The 25,642-nt window shown below is 53.4% G+C and overlaps 2 protein-coding genes across 24 annotated transcripts in view; one reads left to right on the plus strand and one right to left on the minus strand.

The window, feature by feature from the left end:
* The window catches only part of NEURL1 (neuralized E3 ubiquitin protein ligase 1), a 78,564-nt gene extending 64,263 nt beyond the window's left edge, over positions 1-14,301 (plus strand). For 11 of the 12 annotated variants that reach the window (XM_084995293.1, XM_084995291.1, XM_084995292.1 and 8 more), the window contains 3 exons: positions 6,940-7,635; positions 11,264-11,410; positions 11,920-14,301. In XM_084995293.1, coding sequence (XP_084851419.1) covers positions 6,940-7,635; positions 11,264-11,410; positions 11,920-12,158 — 1,082 coding nt within the window. In that variant the 3' untranslated portion in view covers positions 12,159-14,301. The remainder of the gene's footprint in view (positions 1-6,939; positions 7,636-11,263; positions 11,411-11,919) is intronic. The other variant, XM_084995298.1, reaches the window with a different exon arrangement.
* A 993-nt stretch (positions 14,302-15,294) lies between these two features.
* The window catches only part of SH3PXD2A (SH3 and PX domains 2A), a 261,628-nt gene continuing 251,280 nt past the window's right edge, over positions 15,295-25,642 (minus strand). For 10 of the 12 annotated variants that reach the window (XM_084995268.1, XM_021072763.2, XM_021072764.2 and 7 more), the window contains one exon: positions 15,295-24,683. In XM_084995268.1, the coding sequence (XP_084851394.1) occupies positions 22,710-24,683 (1,974 nt within the window). In that variant the 3' untranslated portion in view covers positions 15,295-22,709. The remainder of the gene's footprint in view (positions 24,684-25,642) is intronic. The other 2 variants (XM_084995272.1, XM_084995273.1) reach the window with 1 other exon arrangement.

Consider the following 25,642-nt stretch of genomic DNA (forward strand, 5'->3'; position numbering starts at 1 on the left):
TGACCACCTGAAGTGCGTGGAGGTCTAAGTGTGTATTGGCAGTTCTGCATCATGTATTGTCCTGCTTTTGAAGAAGGCAGCAGAAATCCTCTTTGCCTATTTATTTTATTTTATTTATTTATTTATTTTTGTCTTTTTGCTGTTTCTTTGGGCCGCTTCTGCGGCATATGGAGGTTCCCAGGCTAGGGGTCTAATCGGAGCTGTAGCCACTAGCCTACGCCAGAGCCACAGCAATGCGGGATCCGAGCCACATCTGCAACCTACACCACAGCTCACAGCAATGCCGGATCGTTAACCCACTGAGCAAGGGCAGGGACCGAACCCGCAACCTCATGGTTCCTAGTCGGATTCGTTAACCACTGCGCCACGACGGGAACTTCAGCCTATTTATTTTAAAAGTTACTCTTGTACTCATTTTGCAGGTAAGGAAAGAGAGGCTCAGAGAGGTCTGATAACTTGCCCACAGCCCCACAGCTTGGCGGAGCTGGGGCTTGAGCCTAGGAGCGTGGGCTTCCCAGCTTCTCTAAATACGAGTCTATCTGGTTTCCCCCTTAAGTCTAGATACCCCCCAAGGGTGGAGACTTCGGCCCTCCTGTGTTTTCCAAAATAGAGATGACGAGAGCTCAAGGCATCAGGGGCCGGCCGCATATGTGGGGCACAGGCAGGCCACCAGGACCCTAGGAGGGTCGAAGTGGGGCAGTGGGTGCCCAGCATCCTATATCCGTGGTGAGGGTGGCTCGGCTTGGCTTGTAGTTCCCCAGAGGCTTTTGAGGGCTTTGTTAGGTTCTGCTATTGCCAGCACACTCTAATTTTCTACCAGAATGAATACATATATAAAGTGCAACCATGTGTAATTGCCAATATTGGAATGTCCAAAAATGGCAGTTTTAGGTGTTTCCATCTAGTATCTCTTTGGCCCAAGACAGAGTTTTGGGGACCTTAGCGAGATCCCGGGCGGGACCCAGGGTGGGGTGTGTGGAGGGGAAGAGCTGGGGCCTTGTGGTGTTGGGGACAGAGCCTTCATTGCAGAAGCATAAGCCCTGAGCAAATCAAGCCTCAACTCGGCCACTCACTAGCTCTGGGCAGGTGTTAGCTTTTCTGTGCCTCTACCAACTCATCTGTTTTTTGGACATAATTATGCATGAACCGTTTCCCTCACAGAAAAACTGTGAGGCTCGAGGTTCTACAAAAATGTTTGCACAAATGGGAAGGGCTGTTGTTTTTAGGTTAAAAAGGAATATCTAATTTTAAAACATCACCAAAATAGACAGTCCCCGGCCAGTTCTCTCATCAGGAGAGGGAGCCTTAAAACCAAGTCCTTGTCTCTGAGTGAGAGTCAAGCCATGTGATCTAAAACCACATCTCTGGTTTTCCATCTGGTTCCTTGGAGCACTGGGGTTTCACAGAGGCATCTCTGGGGTGACCAAGTGGCAGGGCCCTGTGGTCACCTCTTAGACATCAACCAGAGCTTTCAGGTTCTATTGGAGCAAGAGGATTCCACTGCTTTTAAAAAAAACGTTTGGGAACCACCAGACCAGATGATTCTGAGTATCTGTACCTCTCAGATCCTGTGGCTTGCAGGATCTAAAAATCGAAGAGTCTGTGACTCTGAGTGATTCTGGGACATTCTGTCCTTCGTCCTGTGAGCCTCAGCAAGTGTCTTAGCTTTCCGGCAGTTGGGTTTATATGGAGAGGGTGGAGGTGGTGTGGGTTTCAGGGCACTGACCAGAAGGGTGGAGAAACCCCTCGCCCGTTCAAGCTGCCCTCCTGGCTCCTTCCCCTTCCCCGTGCCAGCTGGGGACCAGCAGGAGGATGTTTAGGGACATAGTAAAAGAGCTGGCTTGCTTTCCAAATGGGGGCTGGCAGAGGCCGGCTGGGTGGCTGGGCGGCTGCAGGCTGCCCCGTGGTTAAAGATTATCCAGTGCTGCGGATGTGAGAATCTAAACAAACAAGACTCAGGCTGATAGCAGGCCTGCTTCAAAGGGGCCTCTTGCCTGCCTCTCAGGCTCCCTGCTCCAATGCCCAGGCCCTGCCTTGGTTGCCCAGCAGTGGCTGAGAAGGTGGTGGGAGGGGACAGGCGAGGGGGGTCTCTGGGCAGGAGCTGGTCCCCCCACCCTTGGCCTGGCGCCGCCTCCTCCCCATTCCTTCCTCCTCAGGGTCTTCCCTCAGATGGTTCTTCCCAAGCATTTGCTAACGCAGTTTTCCCGCCCGAGTGCCTCTCGCTTCTGTCTGTTGATCCAAACCGTCTTGTCCTTCAGGGCCTGGGTCAAATCTTGTTTCTTCTGAGATGCTGTCTCTGACTCATTCTGAAACAGGAGTTCTCTGCCATATTTGGAGAGCGTTACCCTCAAAAGGATGTTTATCCTAAGGAAGAGAAGGCATGGGACCCCAGGAATGGATGTAGGCCATGTGGATCCAGGCAAAGAGAGTGTTTCTAACAGTCATGGTTATTCCAAGGTCGGGGCTAGGTGGCTTTGGGAAGTGGTGAGCTGCTTGTCCCCAGGGGCATTCTAGCCAAGCTGGGTGAGAACTTGGCAACGATAGATTTCTTCATTCTCCTCTCAGGTCCTGTCTAACCTGAGACACTAAGAACTTTGTCACAAAATTGTATTCAAATATTTTCATGCCTCGAAGTTTTGATTCTCTCAAGGGCTGCTGGTTCCCCAGGGCCCAGGTCCTGGCTCTCCCTTTTCCTTTAACCCCGGCCCAGGGCGGGCACACAGTGGCAATGAGTAGGTGAACTGAGTGCCACCCCAAGGGGAGGAAACTCTGGCCCAGGCCTCCCTGCCCTTTGCAGGGCCTGACTCTTTCTGCCCTGGCCCAGGGGAGCTTCGAGCCAGCACCAGGAGCCAGATTAGTCAGGAGCTGAAAACTGACAAGTTCTTTCCTAAAAGAGGGGACACAGGAGGGGAGCTGGCTTTGCAGCTCCCAATTGGCCATAGGGCGTGACCCTGGGCTGACGCTGGGCCCTTGAGGTTCTCCCTTGGCTTTGGGGGCTGGGACCCTTCCCTGACCTTCAACTTGATGTGGGCTTACTCTGCTGTGACCTTGGCCGTCCCCTCTGCCGAGGGTGCTCTGACCAGTTCCTCATCTTGGGTTTCATCTATTTCAGGACCCCAGCACAGCCGGGCACACGGATGGGATGGTTATTTTGGAGCTTGCTGGCGGCCGGCAGCTGTTGCTGACCCCGAGGCAGGGAGGGGATAGGTTGAGAAGGCATACTTGGGCTGGGCACTGGCCCCAGGGATTCTGTTTTTAGCTGTTTCCCAGCATCTCCTGTACCTACTCTCCCAATTCCTGTGATATTTCAAGCAAGGCCAAAGGGGTCACTTTTCTACTCCTTTTCCTCTCTTTTATTCTCCCACTGTTTCTCCTCCTTTCTCTTCTTTTTTTCCCCCTCTAATCTCTGCTTCTAGCTTCTGGCTGGTCTTTAGTCAGCGATGTCACGCAGTGATTCCGTCCTGGGTGTCCATCATGACTGATGGAAAGTCTTAGGTTCAAAAAGTTAGTTGCTTGGAGTGTGCAGGTGGATCTGACTTGGGTTGGCAAACTCAGCCTGAGCAAATGCTAATAACTGAGGTTATCAGGTATCCAGGGGCCTGGGGCTTCCCACTCTACCTCTGATCCCTGCAACAACATTGCAAAGCAGGTGTTACCCCTGTTCCCCAGGGCAGTGATCTGGGGCTGGCGGAAAGTTGTTTACCCACAGGCCACCAGCCAAGTGCTGGATCAGGCATTTAAACCCAGGCCTGTATCACCTCAAAGCCCATGCATATTCTTCTGAGCCATGTAGCATGGAAACAATAACAATGGCTCATAGTAATCCTAGGTGCCTTATTCCACTTCATCGTCACAGCATCCCTTCTGAAGGGAGTATTAGAAGCCAGATTTTATACCAATAAATAATGCTGATTTCATGGCTGGAGAGGCCCAGAGGGGTTGAACTATTTTTCTGAGGTCACACAACTAGGAAATGGCAGAGCCAGGATTTGAACCCAAGCTGTTCACTTCAATGTCCTTGTACATAACTATGCTCCTATCCTATCAGTATAGGGATTTTGGTGACAAAAAACCTGAAATACTGTTAGGTTACATTATTAGAGGTAGAATGGATGTATCAGGGGAGGTGTGGTGGCCAAACCTGTGCCTTGAGCTGGTCAGGGTGCATCTGGGATCCTGAGTCTGGTTCTGCTCGTTGTCTCAGAGGTGGGCAGGGTATGCGGGGAATCTGAGTGTCCCCCGGGGAGAGCTGTCCTCAGTGTGGGGCTGAGAGGCAGCCCCAGAGGTAGTGGGTCTAAATACAGGGAGGTGGATTTCGATTTAAGAGAAGGAAACGCTTTCTTCAGGATGGAATGGCTCAACAGTGGCTCGGGTTGTAGGGGGTGGCGGTGAGGTAGGAGATAGTGGGCGTATTCAGTATCCGAGGACTCTTGAAAGGGCAGAGGCCAGGAGAGCTCCTATCCAGCCTCCTCCAGGGATCAGTTCTGAGGGTCTGCCCAGCTCCTCAGGCCCTGGCCTGACTATCCTGAGTGTGTGTGGTTGCAGGTATGTGTGGGTCCCTCTGACAGCCTTGTTCCTCGAGGACTTGGCCCCATCCCGGAGCCTCTTGTTTCTGCCTCACCCTGTTTCCCCATCCCTTTGGCTCTCTGTACTCCAAGCCTCTGGAGTCCTCAAGGGCCAGTGCCCGGAATGGTTGAGGGGTGAGGGGGCAGAGAGGCTGCACCCTGGGTGGGGTCCAGGCCAGCCCACAGCCCTCCCCAGCCCCCCAGTGCTGTCTCTCGGGTCTTGCCCTCCTCGCTTCTGCCTCTCTGCAGCCCCCTAGCCTCCCTGCACTACTGCTGTCACAGAGTCAATTCCCTGGAATAATCACATTTTCCAGTCGGCTCCCTCCTTGCCAAACGCGATGCTGGGAAACCCTGACCAGCCAGGCCCCAAGAGGCTTCTCCAGAGAAGCAGGAGTCCTGGGAGGAGGGCCCAGCACCTCTCCTTGCTGGGGCCCAAACAATACTGTTCCTTAAAGGGACAGGCTTGAGGGCCGTCTCTAGATTCGGCAGGGGCTGGATCCTGGCTTTGCTCTCACACCAAGCACTCCACTCCATCCTTCCTTGGGGAGGCTCAGATAAAAGGCTTCTGGGAAGGGATTGGCCCATGATGTGGCCTGCAGTGGCATTAGCCAAATCTGGGGACTCCCATGGAAAGGGTTTAATAAATAAGGAAGGCCTGAAAGTGGAGAATGTGGTGTCAGGAGTTGGGTAGATTTTGCTGCAATCCTGGATCTGCCACTTGGTTACTGTCATGTAACATCTCTGAGCTTTTACCTGGACAATGGGAACATCTCCATGGGATGCTTTAAAGATGAAATGCATGGGGTAATTCATTGCGCCTGATGACTTTTATTATAAATTATATAGGACTCCATAAAGCAGACAAAACCAGTCAAAAAGTATGGTATTAGAAACATGATTATTGGTATAGAAAGGTTCTTAGGACATAGTGAATGGAAAAGCTAGTTATGAAAAGAGAATTTGCTTGTTTGCTTTTTAGGGCCGCACCCCCAGCATATGGAAGTTCCCAGGCTAGGGGTCCAATCAGAGCTACAGCTGCCAGCCTGCACCACAGCTCATGGCAACGCCAGATCCTTAACCCACTGAGCAAGGCCAGAGATGGAACCTGCAACCTCATGGTTCCTAGTTGGATTCTTTTCCACTGTACCACGATGGGAACTCCTGAAAAGGGAATTTGTATAGCAGGGTTCTTAGCCTGGAGTCCATGCCCATGGATGGCTTTATGCAATTCATGGATGCCCTCAAGTTAACTGCAGAACTTAGGGATAATGTGCATTTTTCTGGGGAGATAGATAAAAGTTACATTTTCAAAGGGATTTGTTACCCATAAAAGTTAATTAAAAACTACTGGCATCTATATAGCATGATTCAATTTTTGTAGTAAAAGAAGTAACCAAAAAATACTGAAAAAGGCTGTAAGGTCATATGTCCAAACATTAATAGTATTTTTCTCAGATGGCAGGCTGAGAGATTACTTTTTCTCTTTGCTGAACTGTCTTTTTATATCAAATAAAATCTGTGTTACTTGTATGATTAAAAAGAAGAAAGGGGAGTTCCTGTCGTGGCGCAGTGGTTAACGAATCCGACTAGGAACCATGAGGTTGCGGGTTCGGTCCCTGCCCTTGCTCAGTGGGTTAATGATCCGGCATTGCCGTGAGCTGTAGTGTAGGTCGCAGATACGGCTCAGATCCCGCGTTGCTGTGCCTCTGGCGTAGGCCAGTGGCAACAGCTCCGATTAGACTCCTAGCCTGAGAACCTCCATATGCCGCGAGAGCGGCTCAAGAAATAGCAAAAAAAAAAAAAAAAAAAAAGAAAGAAAGAAAAAAAAAGAAAGGGTTTGAGTTCCAGTTGTCACTTTCAAAAGCTTGGATAAATTCACTTTTCTCTCAGCCTCAGAGTCCTTTCTTGGCGACAACCTCAAACAGTAATGGTTAGGATAAGATGAGACAATTTGTGCAGAGAGGCGGTCTAGGGAGCGGGGTTCCCTCTGACTCCCAGAGGGGCAGAATGTCAGCATGCATTCAACAAATACTGCTGTCTTCTAAGGGCCGGGTGCTGTTCTGGCTGCTGGAGATAAAGAGGGAAAGCCCTAGAAGTGAGATTTTTTTCTTTTTAAAATCCGACTTTTATAATTGTACCATTTAGAAGTAAGCATGTGCTCAGTTTTGGTGTCCTTCCCGAGCCAGCCTTGATCCTTTGCTTACATAGTTAGGTAAGTGTCTTGCATGACGTTATGTGCTAGCATTTTCTATACCCTTAGAGACCAGGTGCATCTTACTGGTGCTTGCTTTAAAGACTAGTGGGAGGAGGAGTGCAGGCGAGTGATGGGGACCGGGAGAGTGACGGTCTCCTGTCTCTCCCTCCCTGGACGCAGACAGCGAGCTGGTGCTCCCAGACTGCCTGCGGCCGCGCTCCTTCACCGCCCTGCGGCGGCCCTCGCTGCGGCGCGAGGCCGACGAGGCGCGCCTCTCCGTGAGCCTGTGCGATCTCAACGTGCCGGGCGCCAACAGCGACAGCGAGGACGCTCCGCCAGCCGCCGGCTGCCCCATCCCGCAGAACTCGCTCAACTCACAGCACAGCCGCGCGCTGCCCGCTCAGCTCGACGGCGACCTGCGCTTCCACGCGCTGCGCGCCGGCGCGCACGTCCGCATCCTGGATGAGCAGACGGTGGCACGCCTGGAGCATGGGCGTGATGAGCGCGCGCTCGTCTTTACCAGCCGGCCCGTGCACGTGGCTGAGACCATCTTCGTCAAGGTCACGCGCTCAGGTGGTTCCCGGCCAGGAGCACTCTCCCTCGGTGTCACCACGTGCGACCCCAGCACGCTGCGGCCCGCTGACCTGCCCTTCAGCCCCGAGGCCCTGGTGGACCGCAAGGAGTTCTGGGCCGTGTGCCGTGTGCCCGGGCCCCTGCACAGCGGTGACATCCTGGGCCTAGTGGTCAACGCTGATGGCGAGCTGCACCTCAGTCACAATGGGGCCCCGGCAGGCATGCAGCTGTGCGTGGACGCCTCACAGCCACTCTGGATGCTCTTCGGCCTGCATGGGGCCATCACGCAGATCCGCATCCTCGGTGAGTGCCCCTGGCCACGTGCTCATCTCCTTTGATCCACTCTCCTCCAGACCCAGCATGGTACTTTCTCTGGAGAGATCCGGTTTACACGGGGAAGAGCGCCCATCCCACCCCCTCAGGCAGTCTAGCCAAGGAGTCATAGACACCAAAGATGAGTTCTGGGTAGGACTCAATCTCATAGTTTGTGGTCCTCAGATCTCTCCACATAAACCATGGGGAGGGGAAGAAAAGCGTGGAACATTGAGTTACACACTCAGAATCTGATTAACCCACATTCCCACAGATATACAAACACCCTCATACACATTCCCCAGTGGCCACTTAAAAATGAGGGGGAAAAAATGTTTCCACCAGCAAAGAACTTTTTGAGGCTTAGTTTCCATTTCTCCAAAAATGGGAATAAAGACCTCTGCCTTGAAGGATGGTTGTGTGTCTAAATAAGAAAAAGAGTTAGCATGGCAGTAACCAGGTATCTCTGCAAGGTGGTGCCTGGGTTGGGGCCTGTGGGCAGTCCCTGAACAGAGGGCCTGGAGGAAATGGGTTTACAGATGTCTGGGCCTTCCTGGGCTTGAATAGACCGAGTTTGAAGGGACTGGGTGACATGGAGTTGCATAAGTCATGTTTCCCAGAGTGTTCTGCAGGATAGGTGTCCATTGAAAAGGGGTCCTTGGGTCAAAAAAGCTTGGGAAGTACTGAGTTTTTAAAAAGCAGGGAATTCTTTTCTATGGAACTTCTCAGAGCCTTTAAAATGCAGTGCAAGGAGTTCCGGTTGTGGTGCAGTGGAAGCGAATCTGACTAGGAACCATGAGGTTGCAGGTTCTATCCCTGGCCTCGCTCAGTGGGTTAAGGATCTGGCGTTGCCATGAGCTGTGGTGTAGGTTGCAGACGCAGCTTGGATCTGATGTTGCTGTGGCTCTGGTGTAGGCGGGCGGCTACAGCTTCAATTAGACCCCTAGCCTGAGAACCTCCATATGCCTTGGGTGCAGCCCTAAAAGGACAAAAGACAATATATATAATGCAAATCTGTAAGAAGAGGGTAGTGATTATGCTGTCCCAGCTTTTCCAAACTGACTTGACCAGGATTTTTTTTTTTTTTTCACGTGTACCTTCTGGAACCTCTGTTATCTCAGAGTGTATTCATTCTCTCTAGTGACAGTCTGCTCTCCTGCAGCAGTAGGCTGGGCTACTTTCGTTAGACTCACTTGGAGAAGCTACTGACATGCAGATTCTTGAATCCCACTTCCAGAGATTTTGTAGATCTTGGATTAGATCCTGGGCGTGTGATTTTTTTTTTTTTTTAAAGCAAATTTGTTTAGACAAGTTTGGGCCTCACAGCCCCCACCCTAGACCCAGGAGGCTTCACAGACAAGATGACATGTATATGTGAGTGAGCATGAGTTGACACTGTATGATTGACGTACTATATCTAGGCAGGTGTGAATAACTAATGTATGCATATAAGCATTGTACGTAATTCTCTTGGTGATTGTGAGAGTGTGGGAGAGTTTTGTGAAACCAGATAAAATCAGTGAGGACCTCCTCCTCTTGAAAGAGACCAAATGTAGATGGAGTGTAAAATTTAAAAAGGAATGAAAAAAAAATGAGGCTAGGGGTGCTAAGAAGTTAGGATTGAGGGAAGATAAATCAGAAAAGGACAAAATCAGGCTAGGTGAAAAGACATCAGGAAGGAAAGAAATTGGGGTGAAAATTTAAGATGGAATAAAAAGAAACTGGACTAGGGTGCAGGAAAAAAAAATCAGGCTAAGGTACTAAGATATTTGGCTACACTTACCATGAGACACTGCTCCTCAGATGAAGGAAATTACATAAGGGCAAGGTACTGTCTTGCTTCAGCACCATCTAATAATAGATAAGTAGCTTTCCAGTGAGGCTTCTGTTGCCCAAAGAGGCTTACTAGACTGGAGCAAAGGAGAAGCTTAAAAAACAAATAAACAAAAAACCTAGGACTTAAATGTCCCTAAAAGGAAATAGGCCAAGGTGGGTGTTGAAGAATAATCATTCAGAATTTAATATTTGTTAAACAGAATGTTCCCAAGATATTTGGAGAATTGGACATTTCAACTAGCAAATTGGTATTGAGGGATCCTGACTCCAAAGGAAGAACAAATCAGTAACAGTGTAAGAAGGGTGATTTTTTTTTTTTTAACCTTGTAGAGGAATGCTTTGGTTTGTTGAAGGCTTAAGTAAACTGAGAATGGAAAGAGATTTCTCTCACTTCAAAATTATAGCCAATTTCATACTTAATGGTGAAGCACTAGAAACATTAAAGTCATGAATATGGTAGAGGTGCTTTATAGTATTGTTCTGAAAATGCTAGCCAGTGCAATAAGGCAAGAAAAGCACATAAGAGAGATGACTTTCTGAAAGGAGATGAGAATTGAAACCTGTTACCACTAATATGAGAAATCCTGTGGACATCTAATGAGTATTCTTAGAAACTATTTAATGAATTAGAATGAATAATAATAAAAATACCTCCTTGCGGAGTTCCGTCATGGCTCAGTGATTAACAAACCCTACAAGTGTCCATGAGGGTTTGATCCTTGGCCTTGCTCAGTGGGTTAAGGACCTGGTGTTGCCATGGGCTGGGTGTAGGTTGCAGACACAGCTGGGATCCCATGTTGCTGTGGCTGTGGCATAGGACAGCAACTGAAGCTCTGATTTGACCCGTAGCCTGGAAACCTTCATATACCACGAGCGTGGCCTTAAAAAGACAAAAGACCAAAAAAAAAAAAAAAAAAAAAGTCCCCTTGAGCACTTATCTTAGGGCCCTGTAAGAAGGTCACAGGTGAATCAGACTTCCTGTTCTCAGAAGGCTCATGGTTTAACTAGGGAAACAAAGCTTCATTCTTGGGGCAAAGAACAAATGATATCCTAGGCTCTGTAGTTGCTTGCTTCATGCATGGTGTGTGTGGCTGGTCAGTGCTAGAGAGAGATGTGGTTGGGAGGGGTCAAGGCTGCCCAGAGGAGGGGATTCAGGGTAGCGCTCTGAGTCTCCCTGGATAGTTAGCTCTTTGAGGGCAAAGGCTCTATCTGTCTCATTCCCAGGTTTATGTATACACAGTGCTTGGTGCCTGGTAGGCTCTCAGCAAGGGGGGAGGAAGGAAGGGAGCAAAGAGGAAAGTGAATGAAGAAAAGGAATGTTGGACAGAGTAAGTGTGGGAGATGGTGTGGGCATCTCAAAGGTGCCAATACTGAGGAGAAGGGGGTGATATCTGGGGACAGGGATGGAGAGCACAGGGCTCTGGATACAGTGGTGAGGCTGGGGCTAGAAGGGCCAGCCTGGGCAGGAGGAAGGCTTTGTTCTCTGGCATGGGAAACCTTGAAGGTGAAGGGAACATGGGGAAGGGTGGGGGTGGGATTCTAGGCAGGGGGCTTGTTTAGAGATGGCTGATGTGGTAACACCAGAGCATGTTGGGGTGGTTCTCCAGTTTGTAGGCGGGAACAGAAAGCTGGGGCAGGGTACCCTGAGCCTAGTGGCTGGGCTGTGGGGTCAGTCTGCACCATCCAGTTCTCTCCTGGGAAACCAATGGAGGGATGGAGACACGAGTTTTCTCCCAGTGAGCCTGAGTAACGAGCTGGTCCTTCCCTCTCTCCCTTTCTGTAGGCTCCACCATCCTGGCAGAGCGGGGTGTCCCATCACTTCCCTGCTCCCCTGCCTCCACACCAACGTCGCCCAGCACGCTGGGCATCCGCCTCTCTGACCCCTTGCTAAGCACGTGCAGCTCTGGACCTCTGGGTAGCTCTGCAGGTGGTAAGTACGTCCTTCCAGTTCCGTGGTGACTGTGCAGACCTCCCACCGTGAGAACCCCACTCCCACCGCGGCTGAGGCAGGCATGCAGCCTCTGCATCAGGACTGGGTCCAGGAGGAGCTGGAGAAGGGCCCAGGGAACCCTAGTTGAGTAGTGACTTCCGGGGTGTGTCCCATCCTGTCCCCTGGCTGGGCAGCTCTCTCCAGAGGACTTCGTTAGCATGGGAACACCAAAGGGTAGCTCAGGAGGGGTCTCTGGCCCCCTTCTTTCCTCCACCCTTCCCTCCTCTTCCGTCTCATGGACGCCCTGGCCCCTGGCCTGGGCACTGAGGCGCCAGAAGTGGGGCTGCCCAGAGTGCATCCTTTTCCCTCCGTGTCCAGGAAGTTGGTTGTAGGGTAAACAGGCCAGTCCTGATAAGGGCAGGGAGAGGGGCCAGGGGGCTCTCTTCATGAACCTGGGACCAGGTTGGGCCATGTCGCCTCCTGACTGGTGGGCATCCCCTTGTCCCCAGGGACAGCCCCCAACTCCCCGGTGAGCCTGCCCGAGTCGCCAGTGACTCCAGGCGCGGGCCCGTGGAGCGACGAATGCACCATCTGCTACGAGCACGCGGTGGACACAGTCATCTACACGTGTGGCCACATGTGCCTCTGCTACGCCTGCGGCCTGCGCCTCAAGAAGGCGCTCCACGCCTGCTGCCCCATCTGCCGCCGCCCCATCAAAGACATCATCAAGACCTACCGCAGCTCCTAGCCCGTCACGGTGCCCGGCCCGCAGGCACAGCTCCAGCTGAGGGGCAAGTCAACAGGGTCCCTTCTCTTCTTCCTCATTTTGGAAACTCTTCTCCCTTCTCATTAAACTTGGGAAACTGAGCCCCTAAAGGTGTGGGGAGGAAGTGGGTATCAGGCAGAGAGGCAGGGCAGAAGCAAATTGCCTGCTTTCCCCTGCACGCTGAGGGGCTAACCTGGTCCTGGTCCTTCCCCATCTGGGGTTGATTCCCAGGAGGTCTCCCTAGCCCATGTGGCACCTTTGTGAGAATTGGAAAGTGCATCCCTTCCTCGGAGCAGATGTGGCCCTGAGCCCGGACATGTGGCTTGGCTAGTAGAGTGTGGACTTTGTCGTCAGCCTCCGTTTTCTCCCTTAGCCAACTGCCCTTGAGCAGTGCACAACCTGCTCAACAGCTGCCCTAGGCAGGCAGCTCCCAAGCTGCTGCCTTACTGTCTGACCTCTACCTACCTTCTCTTTCCTTTCTTCCCTGCCCTTTGGGTCTGGCAGCCAGGGGTAAGAAGGCCAGTGGGTACCTCTCATCCTGGGCAGGTTGCAGCATCCATACTGTATGTCTCCCATTTACCTGGGATGGATGTACAAACAGGCACAGAAGCCTCCAGGTTCTGGGTCCCTAGCCCTCGGCCTGGTTGAGATGGGGAGGGCCCTTTCCTGGTCATAGCCTTTCTGCCCAATGGTGTCGCTGGATGCTGCTGCCCTGGGGCCACCCCGGGTATGGGCTGGAAAGCAGGGTCTGCCCTCTGTCAGGCTCTCTAAAGAACAGGTGTGCAGCTACATCTGTGGCCCCTCCTTCCCCATTTCAGTGCTGTTCTGGGCCTGGCTGGTACTCAGAGGCTGCAGCATCCCAGGATGGGGCAGGATCCTGGGGTGGGGGTGGGGGTTCCCTGGAGTACGAGTAGCCTTTTTCCTTTATTTATTTATTTATTGGGTTGGTAGGGGTTATTTGGCAGGAGGGTGAATTCCCATCCCTCAGTCCCCTAGAAATGCTGCCCTGGTGAGCGGGGTGCCTGGTTTGAGGGGCCAGCAGAGGTAGTCATCACTCAAGATCTTCCCCAGATTCCAGCCCAGAAGTCCACAGCCAACTGTTTACCATGAAATAGATCTCCTTAAAAAGGGACTGAATTAGAAGGCCTTCTGGCAAATTGCGTCCATTTTATAGAAAAAGGCAACAGAACCCCTGCAGCACCCCAGACAGGTGGATCCCCCAGAGTCATAAAATGCCCTTCCTTTTCGGGCTGGAGTGAGGTCCTCCTCATTGGCTCATATACATCAGGAGGCCCAGGAGCACCCCCCGCTTCCGTAAGAACATAAGTTCTGGGCAGCCTGAGGGAGGGAAGCCCTGCTGGCCACGGCACTGGAAGGGCAGGGAGCCTGTTCCTAGGAAAAGCTCTCCACTCCCAGGAAGGATGAGAAGGGAAGGGGATAGGTCTCAGCATCTCTGAAGTTCTTATTCCCGAGTCTGGGGTGAGGGAGCCCCCCCCCCCCCCAGCTTCTCTTAGGTTGTAGTCATCTCAGCCCTGCAGGCCCTGTCCTGCTAGTCCATGGGCTGGGGCCAGCTCACCCCCAAGCCTCCCAGCCCTCTGCCCCCTAAAATGGCTTTTTTACACCCCTCAGAGACCGCTTTGCCATAGGGCTGGCAGGGCATGGGATTCTAGACCTGGCCGCTGACCCGTTGCATGGCCCTGGCCGGGTCACAGCCTCTCTGAGCCTCAGCTGCCGCCTCTGTAAAATGATTGTTTTGAGGGAGCAGACTTTCTGACTTTCGAGAGTTCTTTGGTGGTGGCTGCCATGGGGTGGTGTGGTCAGGATGCCAGGCCGCCCCTGTCTGTACCTGCCTTGCAGCGGGACTCTGGGGAGTCACAGTTCTCCCCAGTCACTGACCTCATGGACCCCTTCTGCCGGCGTGGAGTGAGGCGGGCGGGCAGTGGCCCCATCCCATCTGGGGTCTCATCTTGGAGGCAAGGCAAGTTCTTACACGCAGGGGCTGTGTGGCCTGAGGGTCAGGGAGAGGAAGCCATCCGTCCCATTGTCTCTGTTAGTACGAGGGTAGTTGCTGCCTCCTTTGTGAACCTGGGTCACCGTGATTGTGAATAAAGGTGATTTCGTACCAGCCTGAGAATTGTGCTGTGCAGTGTGGGGGGCAGTCAACCACCAGAAAAGACCCAGGAGAGAACAGGGGAGGCGGCTGGAGGTTACCTGGAGCTTGGGCAGCAGGGCCAGGATGCCAAGTGAGCTGAAAGGGAGAAGCCATTGCCCTGCGGTGGCCTCAGGTTGCTGGGTCTGTGAGGCCTGCTCAGGCTACTATTAGGGCTGAGCTGGGCCCACACCTGATGTGCAACCTTTGTGGAGGAGCAACGCCACCTAGGGGCTAAAGGGAGGATAGCGGGTCTCCCACTCAGACAACAGGGTGGGTCTATCCCTCACCCCAGGCCCAGACGCGTGCCTCAGGCTGGAAGCTCAGTTGCACCACCGGCTCCCCCACTTCGGTGGGTGCAGGCAGCTATATAAAATGGGTGGCAGAGCTGGGCAGAAAAGGGAGGCCTCTGGCTAAGGGCCTTTGGAAAGACCTAGGTGGAGCTGAGTACGTCTGGGTGGCTTCAGAAACTGGGGGTGGCGGAGGTGGTGCAGGTGCAGCGTGGGAATTGAGCTCATTTGGCAGACTGGACCTCCCGAGGCACAGGGATGCCTGTCTTCCTGCCCTCTCTCCTGGGAGGATGCTCAAGCTACCCAGCCTCCGCCTGGCCTTGAACAGCCATAGGCCCCTCCCTACACCCAGACTGTCCATCAAAAGGAGGGGAGGGTCAGGGGGCTCCAAGCTGAGGGGCCCTCTTGGCCCGCTGGGTGGGGTCTTTGGCCCCAAGTTCTGCATCTCTCTCTCAAAGCCTTGGCCATTGCCCAGAAAGCCTCCCGAAGGTGGGGAAGGGGAGGAGCTTCAGCACACTTCTTACCAGCAAGGGTGGGAACTTACCTGCTTCCCCCCACCCCTCCAGGGTCCTCAGAGGGCCTGAAATCCGGCTGTTCAGGCCGCATTTGATATAGGATGGCTTTTGCCATTCAGCTGCCTGGGTGTTCTGGTGGCAGGGAGAAGCAGAAGGTGATTCTGTTCCGTTAAAAAGGCCAAAAACTTTATTTAGTTTTCAAGGAAATACAAGATGCATGTAAACATAAACAAAATACAAAACAACCCAAATTTTACAGTCTAGAAGCATGCCAAGACAGTTATTTTCTGCAGACCAAAGAGTCCCGTCAAAATGATAAAGGACACCTGGAAAGTGGCAGGTCAAGGGGTGGGGTCTCTTCCCTAAGGACGCTGCGTGTTTGTGATGAGAACAATTAAAAAAAAAAACACAATTAAAAATCTTAGAAACATGGAGACAGTATAGCACCACCATTGATTCTGGAAATTTTCTAGCACTCAAATTGACTGCACTGAATTCAAAGTCCTTTTCTTCGGTTTCTCTGTTGAGGGAGGAAGAGGGAACAGCCTCCTTCAGACCCTGCAGAGCCCACCAGGAGCTGGGAGGGGTCGAGGGGACACCGTGAAGAACGCCCCAGAGACATCTAGCAGTTTACGTGCAACCACGCGGCCCACAAACCCAGGCTCACGAACCTGCCCCTCACATTTGCCTTCTCCAAAGTCACTTTCCTGCAGAGCTCCTGTAACCAGAGTGAAACCCTTTTCCCATCCTGTGTCAAGGACTTAAAGGAAACCTGTTGCCAAGAACATGCTGCAGATTCAAGAATGGTGGCTTTGTTTACCCATCTTTCTCTGAAAGACTTAAGAGCAGTATGCCTTGGTCATAGGCCACTAAAAATGATGTGTACCTCGCATCCCATCTTCTGAGTCACACCAGGCAGGCTGGCTCGGCACACTGAATCATTAGAAGAGCAAGTGAGGGTGCCTTCCTCCCAGATACCCATGATGGTGTCTGGGCCCTGGGACTCCAGTTTGGGGTGGTGGGTCCCTAGTGCATGACCCATTACGGTTACTGGTCTCAGATTCAAGCAGTTAGAGAGGCCAGCTCTGGACTGGACAAAGAAAGGAAGGTGGGCACAACAGCCTGGAACCTGGGAAACGGATGAAGGCTCTGGAGCCAGGGCCTCCAGACTCAGAGATGGGTCTGTTGCTGGCAACTTCCCCTCTCCGCTAAGCAAATCAGTGGCCATTAAGAACCTGCTGAGAACCCAGCTTGTAGCCTAGCATGTGGCTATTTCCTCAGGCCATCTTCTTCTACAGCCAAATCTTGGGGCTTTTCCAACCTGTTCTGGCTGGATCCTTGGATGCTGAACCATTAAATTCCCTACCTGCTCTCTTCCTCCTGAAAACATTCAGAAACTTTTTCCTTCTAATAAAGACAAAACTCCAGACTCTCTCAGGCTTCTCACACTCTTCCCTTTCTGCCTAGAAGGCACTTTCTTCTGGAAGCCACCTTCCCAGGGAAGGGACGGTAAGCTGCAGCCTCCCCGAACACGCACACTCATCTCACCAACGTGCCTCTCACTTGCCTCCAACATGCTCCATCCATATTTCTGCTTTAAAATGATAATTCTTCCTCTTTCTCTCCTGCCTCCTGTGGTCCAGCCCATTTGCTAGGATGGAAATGGGAGCAAAGGAGAGATCTTCATTGCAGGGACCTGTTCTCAAAGGCCACTACATTCTGGGATGGGGGGGCTGATTGTCAAGGTCAAGAGCAAACTCAAGATTGAAAAGATGGGACTGGGGAAGGGGGATCGCATCATAAAACCAATGCTACAGGCAGGCTGGGACCAAGGCCTAGGGAGGCAGAGTCCTCTATGCCTTCTATAGGCACCAGTGTGCCCGCTGCTGGCCTGGGGACCAGGTGCATGGGACACAACAGGAGGGAAGCCAACATCAGTGGGGCTGTTCTTTCTGAAACGAAGCTATAGGTCACTCACCCTTTTGTCACTGGCTCTGATCACTGAGCTTGAGAACCAGAGGCTGACTCAAACAGAGACCAAGATTTAGGCCAACAACTCAGTAACGTCCAAAGGGGAGCTCTCCACATGATTCCCATGAAGTGTCTGGGGACCTGCAGTCTAGACCAGAACTGCTGATGGACAGGCAGGTCTGCTGAGCTCATGGTGACCAAGTTGTCTCCCTGAACACAAGAACCGAGGGCCAGCAGCTCTCACAACGCAGGGATTCCTACAGTGGTGACGTGCACGGCAAAGGCTGGCAGTCAGCCCATTAGACATGAGTGCAGGTGGTGGCACTTCCACACCCAGTGGCATCTCCTTCCCACATCCTCACTTTGGAGCCTGGGACAGTGGCCTAGGATGCTTCTGCTAGATCTGTTAATGCCAGTGTGAAGTTTCCAACTAAATACTTAATAAAATAATTACAAAAAAAAAAAAAAGACACATTGCACTCTCCAGCCAGAATTAACGTGTGTGAATAACACATACACTTGCTGCCAGAAGCTGTGAGTCCCGTGGGGCCTGCCCAATGCCAAGGACTTGTTCAATGGAGACAGCTTGCCCAGTAATTTTTTCCTCGAACCCCATGGTATTTAGTTCAAGTGGGAAATGACCAACACTTGCACACATGCACTCACACGTGCACACACACAAACACGCACACCATAGACACACTCCTCATTGACACAGACACACATACACACGCACTCCTGACAACACACAGCCCTCAAAAAAGTGAGGGAATCTTAATTCTTGAGCGATGTGGGTGGTTCTCTTTCCTGGGAGCTCTGCATTTGAGACTCTTGACGATGGGACATACAGATGCATATGCTCCAAGGACAGACACCCACACGCGGGGGCACAGGCCCACTCTGGGCGCCAGATCCGTATTTGTACAGAAATTCACCAGACGGGCTGGAGCAGCAAGCATACAGTACTGGAGGTGGTGGAGGGGACGAGCCAGCAAGGATGTCCCTGTCACCGGGAGGGGCAGAGCTCCAAGGGCTTGGACCCAGAGCCTTCCTGTTCTCTTGCTCTCTCTACCAGCACCCACTTGGGGGCTGGCAGCTCGGTACCTGTTGTGGGAAGTTCTGTCTGCAGAGACCTCAGCAGGCTCCTCCGACGCTTCTCCGAGACCTTGTCGGGGTGTTGAGCAGAAGCAGGGCTCACGCCTCCGGCTGAAGTCATTGAGATGAATGGGTAGCCCCGGCTCAGCACCAGGCCCGGCTGCAGGCTCGTGGGAACTGGTGTGTCACAGCGGGTGTCGGGCTCGAGGCACCCACATCCCCCCAGAAGGATTTGGTTACATCTAGGGTTCCTGCCCATAAACTGAACTTGAGGTTACATAGTGTTAGAAAGATTCAAACATACGTCAAAAGGATCATGGCCCAAACGTAGGCGACTGGGGTGAGAGGGGACCGCGGACGGTGATTTCTAAGACAGGTCTTTCTGAGCAGCTGGCTGAAAAACAACGGAAATGAAAACAAAGAGCAGTTCCTGGAGGTCCCTGCTCTGCGCCGAGGGCTGGCGCCCCGGGAAGCTGGGCGCCCCATACCACTTCCCTGAATCCCTTTCTTCCCGGTGGGTGACCCCCAGCAGAAGGGGCTGCCCTCTGGCGGGGACCCCTGCCCTCCTGTCAGAGAAGTGGGGGGAGGGGGGGGAAGCAAGACCCAGGTCACCTGTTGGCTCCAAAGCATGACTCCCTCCAGGAGCCTCGCCTCCCCCTAGCAACACTCGGGGCCGCTCGGCCTCCCGCCACCGTTCCAACAAGCCCTGGCATCCCTCTCAATAATATTGCACTTTTCCTGTCTCTCAGATTGTTTTCATTTTCGATTGAGAATGCAAAGTATTTGGAGCGGGTAGGGGAAGTGAGTAACCTGAAAGAAATAATATATTAGTTAAATACAAAAACAGGAAAAATAGGGGTTACGTTGTCTTTTTTTCCTTAAAAAAACAAACTACCAAACGAAGGTCTAAACTTAAATAGTTCTACACCTACTCTGCAAATACTAGTAATATGAAAATAATGCTTGACCGAAATTCCCTTGACTTTTTGCCTTAGATGATAAAAGTAGTAACATGCCTCGCCGAGGAAAGCCATGGCTATAAATGCCAGTAAAATATGCTGCTCTAACATCTGAAAGTGATTAAAACGATGCTATATAATGCCTTCGTCAAGATGGAGACGGGAGGAAGAAAGAGGAGCCTGCGGGGCCAGGCTGGGGGTGAATGAGGCCAAGGGCTGGCCAGAGGGCCTGGTCACAGCAGGGGCAGGTGGCACACCTGCTGTTCGGGTTGCCCCTCTGCCTCCCTCTTGCTGCCCTGGTGTCCCTTGGCCTTGTGGGAACAGCACGACGGGGCCGGGGAGTCCAGCCAGGCCCCTGTTACAAAGTGGGAGAGAGATGAAGACATCTTTTTCCCTTGTAATAAAAGAAAAAAAGTCTTTAAACTGAAAGAAAAAGCACCGGATGATGCATCTTCGGGCATTATATAAACCTCAATAATGACCTCAGAAGGGCTCATTTATGATTAAAGTTGCAGTATACAGCAATACAACGTCATTTCACATTTTTCAATCGCAACTAATGGAAAACTAGGTTTGGACACGGCTGAGATTTTTCTTTTTTTCTTTTTTTTGTCTGATCTGGTCTTCCTCCAGATGGGTCAGAGCCACAGGCCCCTCCCTCCTCTACCTGCTGCCGGCAGTACCCTCCAACGTCACAAAGCAGCTCAGTAGCTCTAGGAAAAAGCCCTCCTGTCCTGGGCAGGGCCAGGAGTCCAGGGGTCCAAGGCCTGGCATCCCCTGGCCATGTCTGAGAGGGACTGGCGTGCACCCTTCTTGCTTCAAGTATTAATCATCGTTTTGGGTTTGCAGGGTTTGTGCTGTGCTGTGAGTCAGGGTGATGGTGAGGGGGCGAGGGGTGAAGAGGGGTACGGCAATCCCTGTTCACTATCCACATATCCAGCTGTCACCAGGTGGCAGCATCTCCCACTTTTCTTGGACGCCTGAGCAACCCCCAGCCAACCTTAGGGCTGGCTGGCACGCTGTAAACATGATGACCATACGATAAACTCTAACGGGGGTGGGGAGGAGTACAGGGGCGGAGGCAGTGGGGTCTGCTCCTAATTAGCTGTGTCATTTGGGGGAAGCTAATTTCTGACTTTGGGCTGCACTAACAGGAGGGGATGGGATGGAGTGAGTGACCTTGGAGCTCACGTGTAATGACTTAGTGCTTAGGGCACTGGGAATGAAGGAGAGAGGATCCTTGCAGGGTGGGGAGAATGTGAGCCTCGTGGGTGGTGGAGAGCCCCGGGGGGTAGTACAGTGAGGAAGGGCAGGGAAAGGCAGGCTCTGGGGAGTGCTGTGGTCCAGTCCGACTGAGATGCTCTGTGCTTGGCAGGTGCATCCTGCACTCCTTCTTGGCCTGGCTGGCGCGTTATTGACTGAACTGGCTCAGTGCAGACTTTGAGGAGTGAGGCCGCTGGGGCTCTCCCCCTGGAAGATAGCTACATGGAAGGTCCTTCAACCTGACAGTCACTCTACTTTTAAATTTTATTTTAAATAATCATAAATTACTTTTTTTTCTTTTAATAAATATGTGCTGCTTAAAAATGAGAAGAGTATATACTGCATCTTTAAGTAATGCACTTTGCTCTCTGGGGTTCTTTCCATTCCACCTTTATTAAAGTGCATTAATTAAAAAGTAATGAACCACTTCTTTATCATTATTGTTCAAATAAGTCCAAATAATATTAATATGAAGACACTACACCTCTACCATTAGTACTGCAATCTAGCAGATTAACTCAACATCCTGCTCTATTTAATACTGTCCAGCAGAAGAAAATAACTAATTTCCATTTAAACAAACAAAACCAAAAGGAAGCAAAAATCTCACCACGGCCCTTTCAACCAAGAATGGGAACAGTTTGCTAGAGCTGCCGGGCATCAGTATACGGTGAGGGAAGAGGGTGGGGGTGCGTGGGGGCTGGGGGCACGAGGTGCGGATCCCGTGCTGTTCTCGGGACGACATACACCGCCCGGGTGGGGAGCAGGGTGGAGGGCGGGCCTCTCCTCCTCAGTCCGGGATCGGCAGCTCAGTGGGTGGCTGTGAACCCCGATCTGTCCACAATCAAAGGCACGTGCGGAAATCCACTCCCCGCGAAGAGTGAGTCCTTGGGGAAGCCGGTCTGGCCTCGGAAGCGTCAGCGACCGGAAGACATCACCCGGAATTGACAGGGACTTTATTTTCTCCCTTCTCTCTTCACAGGGGCACTGCCCCTCGGGAAGACCAGCTTGGCTTCTGGCCCAGGGATCTTTGGGCCCGCGGTGGCGGTGGTGAGGTCTGCTTCTCCATGGCCTACCCATAAGGCTTCAGATCCTGCCTGGACAGGAGAACGTACACCGCCTCCCCCACCCCCGAACGCCGCCCTCCTCCCCGGGGAGGGCTCTGCCCGACCGCGACCAGGCAGGAACCAGGAGAGCAGTGGCTCTGCTTTGCCACGACCGGGACCAGAGCTTCTCCAGCCTGCAATCCCTGTGGCCAAGCTCCAGTACTGTCCACACAGCGGAAACCAAATGAAGCGACTTTGGCTTGTGGAGGGGAGGAAGGCGAAGCACATACCAAACCACCTCCCACAAGAGTACGACGGAAAGGCCATCCATTCCCCATCCTGTCCCGTGAGGCTGATCGCCTTTGGGCCCCCAAACAACCCCTAAAATAAGACGAAAACCCAAGGCCCGACATCGAAGCCCCAAAGCAACACACCTCTTCTGAAACATGCAAAAGAACTGCCCACCCAGAAATATTCAACATCGAGTCTGTGCAGACAGAAGAGACCGACGGCCCCACCCACTCCCTCTGTAAACTCTGGGGCTGGCGGTCCTCCAGGGGGAGCCCCGGGCAGGGTGGGCTCTCTCCTCAAGGCCAGCGGCAGTGATGGCTAAGAAAGGTGGTACTTGCTGGCACCCGGGGAAGTGCGTTTTCTTCGACTAACAGACATGGACAGTGGCCTGGCCCTGGGACAGCCTAAGCTTCCAGAAGATGCCTCCAAGCCCCGGCAGTGTCTCCTACCACCCTCACCGGTGGCAGCAATCCCTGGGAACCAGGCTAATTCACAAACACAGATTAAAATGATACAAGGGCTATATCTCTGGGGGAGGGGGCTGGGGAGGGGCAACTGAAACCAGGCTAGGCAGGGGCAGGGCACGGGAGGCCCCCACAACCACATCTTTTCCAGATTTGCAGCCAAGGCACAAATTGGATTTTCCCACATGGCCTGTCCCAAATGGCACGGAGTCTATCGTCAAAGTCCCCAAGGTGCTCACGTGGGGCTCAGCTTTCTCGCCCCGGCCCCAGGCCCAGGGCGCCCCTGCCCACTACCTTCTGTGCTTAGTGTGGGCCCCTGCCAGACCCTACCTTCCAGCTGGGGGACAGCCTGGAGGGGAGTGTCTTCAAGGTGGCACGCTCTGCAGGTTTAGTTTCCTCCCCCACCCCTCCCACCTCCCACATCCCTTTTGTCTTATCCCACCGCTCACCCACACGAAGGCTGGAAGGACCCACGCCCGCCCACCTCTCGCTAGTTCTTTTTCTCCAGGTAGTTGGAGGGCACCCAGCCTTTGAAGGGTTTCACCCCATCCAGGATCTGGCAGTACCACCAGCCGTTGGGGTTCCTCTCCAGGACCTCCATGGACACGCCCTCCTGGAAGCCCGCCGTCTCCTCGTCCCCCTCGTAGTCTGCGATCGAGACGTACACATCTTTGAGGTTGTTGTGGATGAACTGCGATTTCTCAATGGGCTTGGGGCGCACAGGGGACACAGGGATGCCGTTGCGTTGGGTGGGCAGAAGAGGGGGGTCCGAGCCCTGGCTGGCGGCCCGTTCGGCCAGGCGGCCCTTGGCCTCTGCAGCCGCTGAGCGGGCAGTGCTGAAGGAGGAGTTCCGGCGGACGCCTCGGAGGCCGTCGGTGGCCGTCAGCGACTCGTTCCTCCGCAGGGCGCAGGACAGGTTGCTGTCCTTGGGTGGTGGGGACACGAACACCGACTGGGGCCTCACTGCCACCTGCCGCACGCCGTTCCTCATCTTCACGGCCCCAGCACCTGAGGTCTTGACGAAGGCCCCAGGAGGCTTAGAGGGGATGGGCGGCGTGGCCCTCTTGTTCTGGTTGACGGTGTTCAGCGCTTGGACCCGCTTCTCGATCTTCTCCAGGCTGTCTGACTTGCCTTCGTTCTGCTTGCTCTTGGCCGCCACTGTGTCCGGCTCTTTGCCTGGGTGGTCGGGTGGCTCATCCTCACTGAGCACCAGATAGTGGGAGGGGGCCCAGCCCTCCAGCTCCCCAAACCTCACATACCACCAGCCGCTTTCCAGCTTCTCGAGCACTTGCACCTCCACGCCTGCGGGGAAGCTGATCTCCGAGTCCTGGACCTTCTGGTAGGCACTGCATGTCATGTAGGAGGTGGCCTGCCCTTCCCGCCCCTTCTTGGTGGGACACGGGGGTGTGGAGGCGGGGAGGGTGATGAGGTCAGCTGAGCCCCTCCTGGACCCCTCACTGGGACCCTCGAAGGCTGTCTGGGGGGGCAGCTCGGAATCCTCGCTCCGGGAGCCCTTGAGGCCGCCCCGGAGCTGGCCCGTGGGCCTCAGCTGGCGCCGTAAAGTGCTGATGTCCATCTTCTCTTGACTCTGGGACTCTGCGCGGTTCAGGAACGGCTTGGGCCGAACGGATGGCTTGGCCCGGGCACAGGAGGTCAGCCCAGCCTTCAGGTCGGGGTCCTTCTTCACCCCAACCTTGGGAGTGCCACGGATGCCCGCGTCCGAGGCAGAACGGGGCTTCAGGTCCCCACTGTTCTTGGACAAGGAGGAAGAGGAAGAGGAGGAGGAGGAGGAGCAGGTGGTGTTGATGGTGATGGACGAGGAGAAGGAGGCTGAGGAGTGGTTCTTCCCCAGTTCTGCCTGGGCGTTCTTCTCTGCCTTGAGCTTCAGGAGTGACGACGATGTGGGGGAACCCGATTTGGGGGAGTTTTTCCTGGCAAGGGACAGTGGGGAGCCACCCGGGGAGTCACTGTCCCGGGAAGAGCGTCTGGCCGACAGGCTGTCCTCTGCACACGGCCGGAAACCCTCGTTCTCGTAGATGGTCTCCTCCTCGAGGGCCACATCCTCAGCAGACCCACCCACCTTGAAGCGGGCGCGCTGCAACGAGGAGGCGGGCGAGGGCCGGTGCGGCTGGGCGGGCCTCCTGTCTCCAGAGCCGCTGTCTTCCGCAGGCTCCTCGCTCAGCTCCGGCTCCGAGTCGAAGCCAAAGGCGGGGATGTCATACTCGGGTTCCTCGTACTTGAGCTTCAGCGGGGAGTCCTGGTTCTCGCCAGTGCCTGCTGGACCTTCCTCGGCTTCCTTGGGCTTGCTGGGAGGTGCTGGCGGGGGCACCTTGGGCCGCGTCAGGGTGCTCGTCCGGCGGCTCAGGTTGGGCTTCTTGCGCTTATCAATATACGACGCGGGGGCCCAGCCCTCCTTCTCACCGATCTGCACGTACCACCAGCCACCCGAGTTCTTGTCAATGACCTAGGGGGAAGGGGCAGACAGGCCAGTGAGCTGGGAGGATCACTGGAGCCCTACTATGTGCCGGCCTAGGAGCTTCACAATGGCTCTAGGAGACATTATCCCCATTTCACAGATGAGCCCCTCAGCAGGTTGTCCAGGATCCAGCATAGTAACGATGGGCCAGAATTCACACCCAGCCCTCCATCACCTCCTGGATGGGGGCTCCCACTCGCCATCGAAGGCCCCCTCTCCTGCTCCTCCCGAGTCCCCATAAAGTTTTCCCAGAACTTAGAAGATACACTGTTTCCTGTCCCCACAAAACCCAATTCACTACGGGCCCATTCTATCACTTCCACCCTCCTCACAACCCCACACTGCTAGGCCCTCCCTTGGTGACCCTGGGAAGGGTCTCTCGGCACAAGGGAATAGAAGGGTGCAGGTGAGTGGAACTGGGGGGCAAGGCCCGAGGCCAGAGCCTCCAAGGTTTCGCCACTGCCATGGGCGTTTCACCACCTGGGGAATCCCAGTGAAATCCCGCTAGCTGGGAGATTTCTTTGGCTTGAATACGCTTCCTGTGGGAGGGTGACGGGCTTTCAGTCATCTCCATGTTAGTATAAACTAGTGTGAACTCCTTGAGGAGCTTTCTCTTTAAAAAAATTTTTTTTCTTCTATTTTATTTAAAGTATAACTTAGATACAGCAAAATTCCACCCCTTTTCATGTTAGTTTCTGCCAATTTTGACAAATGTATGCAGTTGTGTAACCACCATCAAAACCAAGACACAGGACAGTGTGGTCAACTGCCCCCAAATTTCCTCCTACTCCTTTACAGCCAACCCCATCCCGACCCTGGCAGCCACTGATCTGTTTTCAGTCTCTACAGTTTTGTCTTAAAGAGCTTCCCCTTTAACTGCTCTTTGAGACTGGTGAAAGGCCAGGAATGTGGTTGCTGCTGTCCTGAGGTCCATTCAGATTGGGGAC

The sequence above is a fragment of the Sus scrofa genome, chromosome 14 (genome assembly GCF_054392235.1).
Source record: "Sus scrofa isolate SSC_HxYL_T2T_F1_AM1 chromosome 14, Sscrofa_HxYL_maternal_Yorkshire_Landrace_v2.0, whole genome shotgun sequence".
Taxonomy (NCBI): Eukaryota; Metazoa; Chordata; class Mammalia; order Artiodactyla; family Suidae; genus Sus; species Sus scrofa.